Raw genomic sequence first — 14,744 nt, 5'->3', positions numbered from 1 at the left:
GGAGCGTAGTCACCACTCGCTACCAAGGACGGTAGCACTAAAGCGTCGTTATCACGTTCTGCTTTTGTCGCATCCATCAGTCGTTTCGGCGACCAAAACACACTAAGGTAGTTTTCGGATATTTGTGACTAAGCTCTGGCCTTTCTTGGGCCGCTCGGTGGAGCCCACTTACGAATATAGGTCTATTAAACGGATGTTCTCTTTTTCTAAATCTCAGATCTACATTGCCAAAAACGGCGCATTTTCTTCTCTCATCTTTTTAGCCTCTGAGCCAAAGCCCATCTCCCATTTGCTACATTAGCGCTATATTCAACAGCCCCGAGAGATGTCTTTTGAGGATACCTTGATCTGCGATTAATCTTCCTCCTACTTAATTAAATTCTTTAATTTTTAAGCTTTGAATTAAACTTAGCCGTTACATCAGATAGCTGGCTCCCAACACATGCATTGCGTCCATTTGCGGTACCTGAAATTCACCTCACACACGTTCCTAGCGTTCGCGGACGGAGACCCCATTATTGGATTACTATAGGCTGGGATCTCTCTTTCTTGGTGACAACATCGAAAAGAAGCTTATAGATAGAGAACATACCATTATCAAGTGTCCTGCGCACCCACTCACGGATGAGTATAGTCGTGCGCTTCAGTAATTGCGCTTACCCATCCCTTCTGTTATTACTGCTACTACTACATACCGTTTTTTTTTTATTACTATTATAGTTTTTCTTTCTCGAAACGTTTATCTCTGCTGCTTACAAAGCCTCTCAGTCTCGTTCAATTAGGAGGATCCTGCAAGCTACTTAGCAATGGAAGCAGGTGGCAGCCGCGGCAGTGGCAGGCGGCACTCTAATGCATGTACATAGATGGGAACCATATTGCATGCGATTTTCGTTTTCTTCTTTTGTTTAGGCAAGTCAAAAAAGCTCACTTGCAAAGCCTCCAGTGGTATTTCATTCGATTAATCCGGCGTGATGGCAAAACGCCATATACGAAGAAATATTAGGTGGAAGAGATGTTATCCAGGCTATTGGCCTCTCATAGTGCTAGCGGTCAGTGTCTGTCTGTAATCGCTGCTGAAGAAAATAGAAAAAGGCCTTGACAGGAAATTGTTCTACGTCGCTTTGTTTTTACAACAGATAGTAGTGATGACGGCGGTGGCAGTTTGTCTTTGGGTGACAACCAAAGGGTAGCAATGTAATCGCCTTGGAGAGTATTTAACCAGGTTCGTAATGGCTGCTGTTGCTCCCTGGACAAGATCCGCAGAGCATTGCTGCCGCCGTCGTCTTGCTGAACAGAAGCCTACTTTTTAAAGCCAATACCGTTCCAATTGCATCCCGCATTTCGGTCTTTCCCACGCTGGTCGTCTATACTGCCTCTTCCATTGTTATAAAATTACGCGATATCCATTCTGTTGTCTACCGCTGAAGTCATCACGAAGCCACCTAGTTAAATGGTTACCCGCAGTAGTTTATCCACGCGGTCGTAAGATAAAAGGAAGTACGCGTAAAATGGGACGCGTCAGCAAACCGGGCTCTTTACACTCGAGAGGTAGTCCTGTACTGTAGTTCAAGAAGCCATTCATTTCATTAATAATAACCTAATAAATCTATATGGTAGTTCTTACGGCACAGTGGTGAAAAAAGCCAAGGGGCTAGCAAGAGCTTACTTTAAATTTGAAAGAGGGGCATTTTTTTTTTTCTTATAAAACTGTATAAAGCTTCGAAGCATCTAAATTATGCAATGTCTATGTTAGCAGTACTAACTTAATGTCTTGCCTATGTCGATGCGCCATATAAATGCGTTTCATTTTTATATAGATAAAGCAATAATTCAGCTAACCGTAACAGTATACAATATTGTCTGTTTTGATACACAATCACCACATAGCACATTACACCCCAAAAAGGACACAAATGTACTTTCTGCCTTCACCGCAGGACTTAGGGTTACTATAACTACGGAACAGCATGATAATGAGCTAACGGAAAGGAGAAAGCTTAATTAACAGGACGATGGCATAATATCCGTAAGACCAGAGCATCGTTTGTTGAAATTGCAACGGTCTGTCCGGCTGATGCTGCCCATACCTCTTTCGATCCGAACTAATGCCATTACTGCTTCCGGCCGGGTGATAATTCCGTATTGCAGCAACCTCTCCTGTCGCAGGTGGAACACGAGATTTGCTTGATGGAAATAAAGACGTAGCGACTGAGTCACTGGCTGAATTAACAGCTACTTGGGCAGGATAAAAACAAGTGAACGATCAACTTCGCTCGTCCTGGAATCAATTGGGAAGGGCCGGGTGCCTAATGATGACGCAATGCTAGGCTGCTTGTAATATCTATGAAGTTGATGGCAGCAGTGAGATCAGACCTCGGTTAGAGTAGCATAGATCACTATTCTGCCTGTGGTATTGAAGCAGTGTACTTCAATGGTATTTATTTAGCCTCAGACAGAAAAAGACAGAAAAATTTTCGGTGATGTTCAAGGGTTTTGTTGGAAAAGACGTTGTTTCTTTCTTCCAAGGCTATATAACGATGGCAACGACATAGGAACTGGGCAGCGCATGGATGAGTAGTAGCTATGTAAGTAACAAATGATCAGCAATTGCAACGGTCCGTCCTGCTGATGTTGCCCGTACCCTTTTCAACCAGAACTAATGCCATCGGAGACCAGAGTTATTCGCTGACCCGTTCACTCATTTAAATTAATTGGTCGTTCAATCTAATAGCTTCTACCTTGTCTGAATATTTTCATTTATATGCTATCACACCGTTGGGTTCTCAGGTTTGCATTTGAGGTTAGCGATTTGATAGATCAACGAGGTACACTCTATATAACTTGCACTTCTTATCTAGTGGACAGTACTTTCAAATTGCGCCGTTTACTTTATCAGGTAATGTTTAACGAAATCGATACTCATACTTTTATTCCGGCCACGCGACTTGACGCCAGCTTCGTTAGCGCTCGCCAACATGAATAACCCTAGCATCTTGAGTCATGAAGTTTTAACTTCTGTGCCGAATAGAACAGTCTATCGCAGGCCCTACACCTATTTTGTCGGATTTCTGTATGGCCGTGTTGAGCATTAGCCTACGAGATTTTTCCAAGGGCAAGGCCGCAAACCTATCGTGTGCTAGCTGAGCTAACATTATCGGCATCCCAGTTCCTACAGTAATCACCGCGCCAGGTCCAGTCTCTGGGGGAACAGCTTCTCATAGCCGACAAAAGCAATCACCACGGCTAAAGAAGGAATAGATAGAGAGAAAATATGAGCGAGAAGTTGAGGTCGAGTCGCTGAATAAGTTCGATCTGGGACCAAATGAACATTCCGCTACATGTTCACTTTGTCAGCACTTGTTGTCTAGTATTAGCTAATAATCCGTGGAGGTTGTTCGATCGACAATCGGTGTCGCAATCGCACTGCTGGCGCTGGTGTTGAAGATCACTTCTTGACTACAGGCTTTGTAGTCGCCTACGTTTAGATGGTACTCCCATCACAATGACGTGAAGATGGCCACTCACTCGCGAGGGCATTTTGTTGGGTGTACGGTATAATTTGGCTGGCAAGTCCTCAGGCAATTGTATACGTGTAGATTGGTCATGGTCATAGAGAGCGAGCTTTTGAACGACTTTATTTCTGGCGAGGATTTTCTACAGTTTGAATCCAAGAAGTGGTAGCCACACAGTGACAGAAAACGCAATCGGAAGGCTATTTTGTGTGGGCCAATTGTACCACATGCAGCCATCTTTGTCGCCCATGTGCAGGCAAACGTCCGCAGAAGTAACTGCAAAACATAACGCCGCCCGGTAAAATCGTCTCCTATTGCGTTGCATGGCAGAGATAGAACGATGTCTAACAGCTGGGTACGAAAACATAACCGTAGTCGACTGTCGCATGTCAAAACTATTTCCAAGCCGCTTTGCAGACTGCTTTCGGTATCAGTATTAAACTAAAGTACAATGTATCATTTGTTTTTTTCACTATTTGACACAGTTCCTTTTCCATCATTTTGAAGTCAGTCCGAAACGTAAATCAGCGCGACGTTTTATTGAGCAGCGATATCTACGATATAGGTTTTTATATTCGAAAAGGTTCACTACTAAGGCAGAAAATATTGGTTTACAGAAATTCGCACACAAATGATATTTAATGGTGCCAACGCTGTCACATGACTAGCTGATGTTAGTTTTCAATGTGGGGGTTTCAGGACTCAGTCGCTGTATATGCATACTTCAGTTATCCACTTATACCCTCTCTGTACTAACTGAAACTCTTTGTCGGCCACTGTAGTTGTTGTATGTAGCTTTTTCAGCTCTTAGAGATAAAATTAAGACTTTCAATACGTCCAATTCAGCAGCGTCAACTACGCCGCACCTCGTATAGTAGGCTTAACTGTCTTTGAGCTCCATTCGCTCGTTAGGATTATTGGCTAGGAGCAGCGACGACTTTCTTTCTTCCCTCTTGGCCTCAAATCCGCCTCCTGTTTCATTTTTGAGTTGTTAAGAAACTGAACCTGTTAAGAGTGTAGGAGAACAGATAGTTCGGGAAGCATTCTACGCAGCTTTACCGCATTGTTAGTTTCGTCTAGTTCGTCCTTGGCCTTACCGTCGAATTCAACCAACCCTGCACCGCAAGACCTTGGAGTTAGCCCAGCGCGAGGAGAGGGCTCCTGTTAGCTAACTCGCAGTGCGTTTATTGACTTTGCCCCTACTACTGCTGTAACGGTGGCTCCACCTCGTTTTCCTCCTCGTTAATGAAATCCCCTCACTCTGCACCACCTGTGTAACCAGAAGTACCTGTCCTGTTCATAGATTGGTGACGACAAGGATTGGCTTATTGGCTGTTCGTCATTGCCTAATCTAGGAATTCTCGTTTCGTTGCGCGCGCCGACGAGGTCTGACAAAGCGTAATACATTCCGTTGCCCCTTAACCCATATACTTCAGGCAAATGCTAGCCAAAGCAGCTTACCAAGAACTAGTGTCGTATTCGTAGCTACACTGTAGTTGGAATGCAATAGCTAAATGCACCTACCGCTTCTGTGAGGACTATGAGCACGTTTCGGAACGCGTTTTTTCGCTTCTTTCATTCTGCCCCTATCACGTCGGTCCGCTCCGTCTCACCTTTGGGTGCCGCTCTTTCTTAGTGGAAAGCGATTGCGCGTTTTTTTTAGGACGACTTCCTATCCTTTCCTTAGCGTTTTCCTAACACTTCAGCCAGCAACCAGTGGCTTCAGCGGAACCTGGAGGCCAAGAAAAGTTGCGCCACGCTCCTAGCTCCGACTTAGGTGGAAGCAGCACGCCGCCAGTCCTTCTGGGCGATGCGGGGTCTTTTATTTGGTTAGCGTCCTGCAGCGGATCTTGACATCGGATCGACGTCAATGGCAAAGGCCCCTTGATCAGTTCATTTTCCTTTTTGCTGAGCCAAACAAATGCGCGCGTTATAAGGCAAATCAGTTGAAGTTACCATGATGAAATAGGCGTGCTACTATAAAAAAATGACGAATACAATAACGCACGTTGCGCCCATAGAGAAAATCAGCTATGACAGAGACATTGGCAGCTCAAAACCACAGCTTTATATCTATTAGTACGCGGCTTGATGACGATCGTGTCCTTTTACCGGACAACTGTAAGCCGCTATGGGCATCTCTGATAGGAAAAAAGGTCGGACAAGACGCCTAGCTAAAAGTATAACATTTCACTAAGATTGTCTGTCTAATTTCAATTTAACTTGCGCTAAGAGAGCTGTCCGTGTCGATGTTGTTTGCCGTACAACAGTTATAATCCTCTACAATACACCAACCGTTCTTTCGATCGAATAAGAACTTGTGCTTCGAGTACTTCTAGTTGCACGAAGCTACCAAAAATCAGGCATGTTTAAAAGGTAACAATTTTTACTTTTACGTCTAATTTATACATAAAATAGCTTGCTTTTCTGTTTAGTATCAGCATCTACCTACTACAAACAAACCTCTCACATCCTCTTCGCCTGTCGCTAGTGCTACATTTGATAACCTGTACAACTTGTAATACCTTGCTTGTATTTAACCATCTCATCAGTGGCTAGTTATCTTACAGTGTTTTTTTTAATTTATTTATTTTTTTTTTCACTATATTAATGTGTTAATTGTCTGCAATTTTCATCGAAAATATCTCGTCGTTCTTTGCTAATTGTACCGGCCTTCATCGGGCCACAGTTAGACGCCACTGCGACAAGGCTTCTGGCTCCCTAGCGCTTCGTGGATTTCCTAGCTTGTCTGGCAACGTGAAACGACCATAGCTTTCAAGTCGAGAGGTAGTTATTAGAGCTGTTCCTACGCCTGTTGCTGCAATAACCGTAGCCGATGAGCCGAGGACCATGACTGACTAAACGAATGTATCTATGTACTTGCACATGGTGGCCTGACGCTCGTAGTGAACCTGGCTGACAGCTGGTGGCCGTAAACAATTCTAGTAATAACGACTGGTCTTGGCCGTCGTTCAAAGTTTTCAGCTATGCAAAATCGCAACTTCTATTTCGATGCTAACACGAAGTGATCGAGGATCTACAAAAGCTGTTCTATAAAATATACAAGGATACAGAATAGTCGCGATGGCCAGAATAGTCATCGAAGAAGCAATAAAAGAGGGGACGACGAAATCATACTGATTAGCGATGAGAAGTTTACTCTTTGCTTGCCTAAGACCAGCGATAGGGTAACAAAAACAGATAGAAGCAAAGCACATGTGACAGCAGCCATTGGCGAATACATAAAGACAGCATCTTTATTACAACTACAAGTGCCGCTGCTACTACTATAATCCATTGACGGGGTCTTTTGCGGCGGTAGCGGCTACGTATGAAGATGATCTCTCTGGAAGTCGTCGTCGTCGCTCTCCTTTGCAGCAGACGATATAGCACCGACGATAATGGCTGCTGGGTCGCTGTTGCCGTTAGCGGGAAATGTCATCAACTCGACATACGAAGTGTCGCTGAACAAGTGAGTGGGCTTCTTTCTTGATGTCGTGACCTTCATTTCAATTGTCAGTTGTCACGGTTACAGTTTTGTTGCTGCGTTGACTAACGCCGTTTCTTCATATGGGTGGGTGTACAGGCCATCGTCAGGCAACGGACCCACGTACATCCGAGATGAAGAATACCGATAAGATGGCATACAATCTTTAGGCACAGAAATGCTCTGTGGAAAACACGAGATGGGAGACTAAACAAATTTGCCAGTATTTCTCCCCCTACCGTTGTTCTTTTTCTTCGTCTTCTTGTTCTGTTCCTCGCCTATGTATTACATGAAGTCGGTCCAATGTTAACCAGTCTGGCCTAGATGATTACATTTTTTTACTACCCAAATCGGGCCGTTCCGATGATCTTTTCTGCTGAAAATCCTACGGGCGTTACATGTACAAAACGGCTTCATCTTACAAAGGGCCAGTCTGTCATATATTATCATTTCGTTCAGCGCTGCCAGGTAACTGGTTTGCGACAAATTAGACGAACTACCAATGATAGCAACAGTTGACTGTTGACGCTGACCGTCTACTTTTGCTATCGTTGCTGCTCACTGGGCGATAGAGCAAAGGTGTCAGAAGCCAATCATAATGATGCTCAATCAAATATGGGCTATTACTAGCTAACCGATCCTGCCTGACCGTCACCAGTCTTTAAGTAAACAACGTTGATTGGCTTGCGTGCTGTATTACGTATAGTTAGTTACGTTAGCCGGTACCCATACGCACCAAAAAGATCATTAAACACACCAAATCATTCATCAAAAAAGACTAAACGTCTGAGTATCGCTTCGTGCAGTAACATGAACTAGGCCTATCGTAATATTGATCTGAGCTAGAGAGGTCGCCCATTAGCTTTGCTCCTGAAATGATACTGCTATTGTGACGGTACATCAGTTCTGCAGAGGTATTAGAGTTTTTGCTATCCTTTATTTCCCTAACGAATCGAGGGCAATGCTTGCACAGGACGATAGACGGATTCCTACTAGTGCTCTGTACCGTAGATTGCTTTGTTTTGCTTTTGGGTAAGTATCCTTATACCGGTATCAGCTCAGAGTTGCCGGCTAGCAGGGGTTTCCCATCATCAAACGTTTCATCAGCAGGCCTTGCTCCTTCATCCCGTTGCAGGTTGATGATGTTGACCTAACCGGTGGCTAGCGTCACCATATTCATAAGAAACTCCTCGAGTGTCAAGGTCGATTCTAGCGGGTGTCGGCAACATGTAGCTCTAGCGTGTCGTAGCAGTCGTACACCGTCGTATACGTACTAAAAGCGTATCTTGCTATTTGTTGCATTTGTCACATGAAGGTTTTTATGCTGATAGGCTACAGAATTCTCTGTGTGGCCGATAGTAGCGCCACTATTTTCATTGCACCGCTTAGGCAGCGTGTTTTGCGCGAGTTCGCTTTCAGTGCATGGCAGCAACGGAGTGAGCCGTAGGACCTGTGCTATGTGCAGCCGGCAAAAGAAAACAACGTAGAGCAAGCGTAAGGAAGAAGCTTTCCCACATAATGGACGCTCCTAACTTAGGTAAAGCATAATTTCCTTACTAGTAACGCTATGTTAGTGGACCCCCCGTCCCCCCTCGGCTATTTGTTCTTCTGTTACACCACTTCGCACCCGTTCACTAAGGCAGTAGTGTGTGCCTTAAGGGCAGGACAAATGTCGACCGCGACCCTCTGGTGCTCCTCGTATTTGCTACTTGTTGGTACCTAAGTCATTTTTATGCACTGCGTTGCTGGCGCCTGAAAAGTTCAAATGAATACGTTTTCTCAGTGTCTCGTTAGAGCATCTACGCAGGGTAGGCTGCAGTCAAGTCTCCAAGGGGAGGCCGCCATTCGCGCCGCAGTATTCGGATCCAGCAGCGGTCGTAGCTAGGCCAATTGCGGAGGCCGCAGTAGTAATGATAAAACTAGTACTAGTAGCTGCCTCACTGTACTGGCCATAGCTTATTTTTGTAGTGAAACCGGGTGCTGTGTTTAGGGTGAATACATTCGTCACATATGGATTTCTAGGCCCGTATCAAGCAGACTTACTACAAGCAAAATTTAGAGCAGATGAGAGAAAATACAATGAGCTAACTGGGCGGAGGCAGTTTCTATAATACGTAAGTGGAAAACAGGACACGAATAGGGGGTATTTTTCATCGATCAACTGAAAACAATTCATATTATCAATCTAAGCTCGTTCTATATTTAGGTTTGTTTGTATTGTGCTTTCTTTGTTGGCTTTTCAGAGAAAAATTGACATTCACGCATGTCAAGGAGACGAGCTGAGCTATAAATGTCTAGAAGTATTCAATGTATCTGTTTTGCGATATTCCGTCTAACGACGTTAAAAATAAAGCCTAACGTTATTATAACAGTAATCGCTCCTGTAAAATTAATCAAAAGTTTAGCAACATCAAAGAGTTTATGGAAAAAAAAAAAAAAAAAAAAAGTTGAACAAGTTCGATATCTATTAGCCAATTCGTTAAGTTATATAGTACCTACTTTTGAGTTTTGCACTTATTTAGACTAGAGTAATATATAACACTTCTTACCATGCAATATTTGTCTGGATAGACGGATAACCGTATTGTCCGGGTTATTTTCTAGTTATTTATGTATGCTCAATATGATGCTCTGTCCTTCATCTCCGCTGCGCTACTTCATCATGAAGAATATCTACTCGTATGGTAGCAACGGTGCGATTTTCAGCTAAGTTGCATTATACCACATTAACCTGGAAGAAAACGCAGACCGGTTGTGGCGAACGCTCCATTTACCCATCTACCTACCAGGATAGAGAGCGTCGCAAAATACGCTGCATTAACTGACATAAAGGAGTAGTATTAAAATTTTCGCCCGTACAGACCGACCAGAGCACAAGGCTGATACGAATATTTAGAAGCTATTGGCACCACACGTTCTGCTATTGGTTGATTCCGACTGACTCAGCTATCGCCCAACGAACACGGTAGCAATAGTAACAGACGCAAAAATTGTTCCGACAGCGGTATCCAGTGATAGATCTCTATCAACTAATGGCAGGTATAAATCCTAGGCCTGAGTTGATTTTTCGGTCGCTCAGCTTGTCTTTAGCTCAACTATCGTTCTATTATTACTGGTCGCCTTTAGGTGACCGATCTACTGGCCATGATGTTTTGCTCAAAATGTTTCAGGCTTGCTTGCTTGCTTGAAGCCTTGGAAGACTTGATGGCATATTTGTGCGACTGAGTCACCGCAGCGGTATACGCGACATTCTGTCGTCGCCAAGTTCAGCCGCAAGCAACACGGCCATTGCTTTTGCGGCCGGACGAAACAGCCGTTAAGAACGAATAATACCCCCGGGGTCAAATAAACTGATACCTGTAGGTGACGCTCTTAATCATTCGCTTACTACCATTTCGACTATGAGGGACAGTAATATTGCCAACTTACAAATCCGTAATAGCCCAGCTTATTCGCTGGCTGGTCGATTGATTGTTCACAGATAGGACCAAGGCTGTCCGATTAAATACGTCGCTTTTTATCTGTGAACGAATACGCTTTCAGTAATACGACATCCGTTCTATCTAAAAAACTTGAGTGACCATTTCGATGCAGTTATGAGATGCAGCGTGTTAAGGCCCACTAGGCTCACTCACTGCACAGGACACATGCAGATTTAACTGCTTCGCTTGCCACAGTGGCCTACAATAGCTAATCAATGGCCTATGGCGCCCTGGCTTCTGAAATGTAGACTTAACGAAGTTCTCACGCAGCACCGTCAGAACGAACCTCACTCGATGCATAAGTAATACCATATAATGATTAATATGTTCGTCGTGAGCGGAGGTAAGCACTGCTTTTAATAAGAAAAACACAGATCAGCCCTGTGTGTTCCACAAGGAGATGAACAATTAAGTAGCAAAGAAAATTACTATATATATATATATATATATATATATATATATAAACAGGGATACACGCTATAGCGATCTGGTGATTTTGTTTGGGTAGTGTAATACCATAACAACAGAACAATCTGTCCACGCGGTAACTATCTGCAATGACGCTACGGTGACAAACGGAACACCAAGCTGCTTATATAATCGTTGTGCTAACACGGCATAAGAAATGAAACATATGAGCGTGTTTCATGCCGTCAGTTATTATAGTATTCGATATAAATCGGAGAACATTTTCTATATGAACGGACAAACGTAAGTGCATGTACGTGCAGTGACACACTTCTGCATATCCGTATCGATGATTATCTTTCGATGAACGACAGCGTAAGTATCGGATGAATTGGGCAGCAAAGCGTTTATAAACGATAAAAAATGTTTCTTTCTTTTTTTATGATAATCCCTCCTTCTCGGCTGGAGGACGTCCATCGCATACGTTTCTGTGTGTATGTTACTGCTGGCTTTGATAGCATCTGCTCACAGATGTTTTAATACCCTCAAGCACGACCCATATTTTTAGGCCTTCGGCAGTTCGTGAATTATTTTCGTGTTTGTCGGTTTGACGTTCAAATCGAATTAACATATCTTACCTTTGATTGGGCTCTAAGATTGGGCCTTTGATTGATTGGGCTGATTGAGGAAACAGGCCATAGAACCAACAGCTGCAGCGCTGAAAACGACCATAACAGCAAGTGCTTTAGTAGTCATCTTCGTCTTGTACAGATATCACCATATTGTTGTTGCCAAACTTTGAACTGACTTGTAGCTATGTCTTCAAGGTGTTTTGACTGACCACTGGGCTTACCCATAGCTGTTTATGGATGGCAAGGGGTTCTTCGATGCTCGCTCATTAACTAGTCGGTCCAGGAAAGCCTGTTACACAGCCGGTGTCTGGCATTAGTTCCGTTAGCAGCAGCGACGTTAAGTAGATCGATAGAGACTAGCTGAATTTCTTTTGAATACGACATGTTAGTTTTTGTGTCGATCACCGATGACGACCGAAATGAAGTCTTCAGATATCTTCGGCGCAAGTTGTTTGCGATATAGATGTCGCGCAAGTTCTATGATTGCTCTGAGATGTTTGCCGGAGAACCAAAGTGGCATGATCGATCAAGTTTGAGGAAGACAGGCGATAGTTGCAATTCGAACTTTTCAGTGTTATTGCCATCGAAGCGAAACATGTCGCTCACTCCTTCGGCACTGTCCCTAGATTTTAGAGGGCTCTCCTAAAGCTCTATAAGAAACCTTATACGAAGCATTCAAATTCATCACCTATTGTCACGATATCTTCGCTTGTTTGTTGCAAGCCGTTCCTGAAGAGAAGGGAGAGAAGATCGGCAATAATTAGCAACTAACTACAATATTGTAACAGTATTATCGTTCTCACGAAAGTGCGCATAATTTAATAGAACGACCTAACCGTGTACCCTACGTTATTCACTGCCATTCAAGATCATCGTCTCTGTCATCAAACTCAACGATACGAACTGGAATTTCTAATCCCCGGTCTAGATGCCAATGCAGCGCTACGTTGGTAAGGAATTGAGGAGCAATAGGTTGACTACGGCGTCTAGCATTATGGCTATGGTAGCGTATTGCACATACCGTAGCGCGCGTTCATGGTTAGACCATAAGCTGTTACAGTGGCGCCGTCCTAAGTGGGCTTAGTTCAGCGACCCAGGGGCGCTGCTGCGGGTGGCTAATACGCTGAGAAGAAAATAACTCGGCTGTAATTCGCTGTTCGTCATGAGCTTTTGTGTGTGTGTTTATTGTGACTCAGTATGTATGTATATTCAACCCCGCGGCAGTGGCTCCGCGGGGTCTTCCCACGACGACAGGCGAACACTTCTCGTCACGAACATACGCGGTAAGCGAACACTTTAGTCCTCCCGTATCCTCCTCTACTGCCATCTCTATTACCTTTAGTGGTTTAGTATCATCCCAGAGCCTCACCATCGTCAATGCGGCCGAACGCGCGCCAGCCTGGTCCAGGCCAGCCATGCTTCGACTGGTGAGAAAGCAACATCGCTACGACAATCACCATCGGCGTTAACGCCACAGAAAGCAAAACGGATAACCAACAAGCAAGAACATGTTACCTCGAACGAAGCGTTTAAAATTCAAATTTATACGCGGCGTCGCTTCGCCGATCTCTTAGACAATCAGGCGACACTTCCTTTAGTACTGGGATTTAACAGATACTTTTCGCAGGCCGCTGCAGGCTGATGATCGCTAGTATTCGTCGTTTGTCCGCAGTTGTTTTTTCGTGTCGAAAGTTTTGAATTCAAAATCAACATTGTCATAATGGTAATAATAATCATGCAATCTTGCTGGTATAATAATGCGACCTTCTACGATTGTGGCAACACAGTCCTGATGCAATAGAAACCGGAAAACGGGTGCCTGTCGTGATTCGCGAAATTCGACTCTGCAATAACCCCCCCCCCCTATCCCCCTCCCACCCTGCCCGGTTTCTCTACCGATGATCAGATCGAGAGACGTCGGCGCCCCATTTTATTGTCGGGGTCGTCTCATACAGACATGTAGAAGTTTGCTAGCTCAAGAAGGAGCATTTCGTCTTTTGACGATGGACAGGTAATCCGTTCTGTCTGCTTTGTCTATTTGTGACTCTCTGCAAATCAACAGCTACGAAGAAACTTCTGAGAAATGACAAAGACTACAAAAACTAAGAAATAGCTAAAAATTCAACACGAGCAATATGGCGTTGAGGGCCACGAAGTCAAGGGCTGATTCAACACTATTGCGCTAGCCTCGCTTTCGAATGGTCAGAGTCATTGTTGTCCACTTCTCCATATCTGACTTGAATAGGTCGGGATGCGTGGAAGTTTTACAATAAACCCACTTTGTACTGGCTTGCCATCTTATCCCATGAAAGCGTCTTTGATGACAGATAAGATATTTCCAATCATTGGCGTGTGCAGAGCTGCAGTCAGTGACAAACGAGCCTGAAGCTGCAAAGGGGGGAACGTACTAAAGGCTACCATGGAATAGCTTGTAGACCAGTATAGACGCTGTGGTTGTTTGAGAGCCTGACGTACGTGGGCTTTAGTAAACGGCACCTAGTTCGTAAGAAAAACCGTAACGAGGAGCACAGTAGCAAAACGGAGAGACTGAGGAGGAAATGGTGGTTTCCGACAGTGGTGATACAGCTACCTTTCAAGACGTCAGACTCTTGTCACAAGCGAAGGCCGTTTAGCTCCTGGCCATTGTTTGCTAAGCATTTACAAATGCATTAAGACCGCGTCCATGTGTGCCTGCTTTGTCCTTGTTGTGGATGCCTTCACCGCTTCCACGTTTTGAGGAAGACGTCCGGATGCGTTCTTACTTTCCCGAGTGGGTTGACGGCTCTGGTGGAGTATATGGATAAATAATATGGCGGAAAACACTGCGATATAAGAACGTAAAGCAGTGGTAGGGCTTCCTTCAACTACCAGTCGAAAAAAAAGAAGGAAACATAAAATAGCAGTTGATGGTAAAGATGCAGCATGTTCCTGCTACTCCTGCTTACTGCCATGACCACTGGAAGGTCGGTGCTTACATTGTAGGAGTCTGGCGTTTATGAGAATCTAATAACAAGCCTTATGCTCGGCTATCCAATGATGGGACAAAGGAAGATGGCGGATTGGGTTCAATAGGCCATCATAGCAATTTTGTCATGCTGATAGCCTTCCCTCCACCCACCGGAAATGTCACGCAGGAACGCGGATTGCTTCTTGATAGTGGGGATGAGAGCTGGAGATAGGCTGTATTGCCTTGTCGGATAAGCATGAAAATGCTTGATCGTCG

At 44.3% G+C, this 14,744-nt stretch overlaps 2 protein-coding genes across 2 annotated transcripts in view; one reads left to right on the top strand and one right to left on the bottom strand.

The window, feature by feature from the left end:
• Positions 1-12,246, bottom strand: part of LOC111244260 (uncharacterized) — a 144,621-nt gene extending 132,375 nt beyond the window's left edge. Inside the window, exons 1-2 of the mRNA XM_086981870.1 lie at positions 11,743-12,246; positions 11,528-11,607 (exon numbers count right to left, since the gene is read on the bottom strand). Of these exons, the coding sequence (XP_086837996.1) occupies positions 11,528-11,607; positions 11,743-11,746 (84 nt within the window). The 5' untranslated portion in view covers positions 11,747-12,246. The remainder of the gene's footprint in view (positions 1-11,527; positions 11,608-11,742) is intronic.
• The window catches only part of siz (Brefeldin-resistant Arf-GEF family protein schizo), a gene marked incomplete in the record, with an annotated part of 514,736 nt that overhangs the window by 447,418 nt on the left and 52,574 nt on the right, over positions 1-14,744 (top strand).

Source organism: Varroa destructor, unplaced genomic scaffold (assembly GCF_002443255.2).
Source record: "Varroa destructor unplaced genomic scaffold, Vdes_3.0 BEIS01000002.1, whole genome shotgun sequence".
Taxonomy (NCBI): Eukaryota; Metazoa; Arthropoda; class Arachnida; order Mesostigmata; family Varroidae; genus Varroa; species Varroa destructor.
The sequence above is the reverse complement of the archived record's forward strand: the minus strand, read 5'-3'. Positions and strand labels throughout refer to the sequence as shown.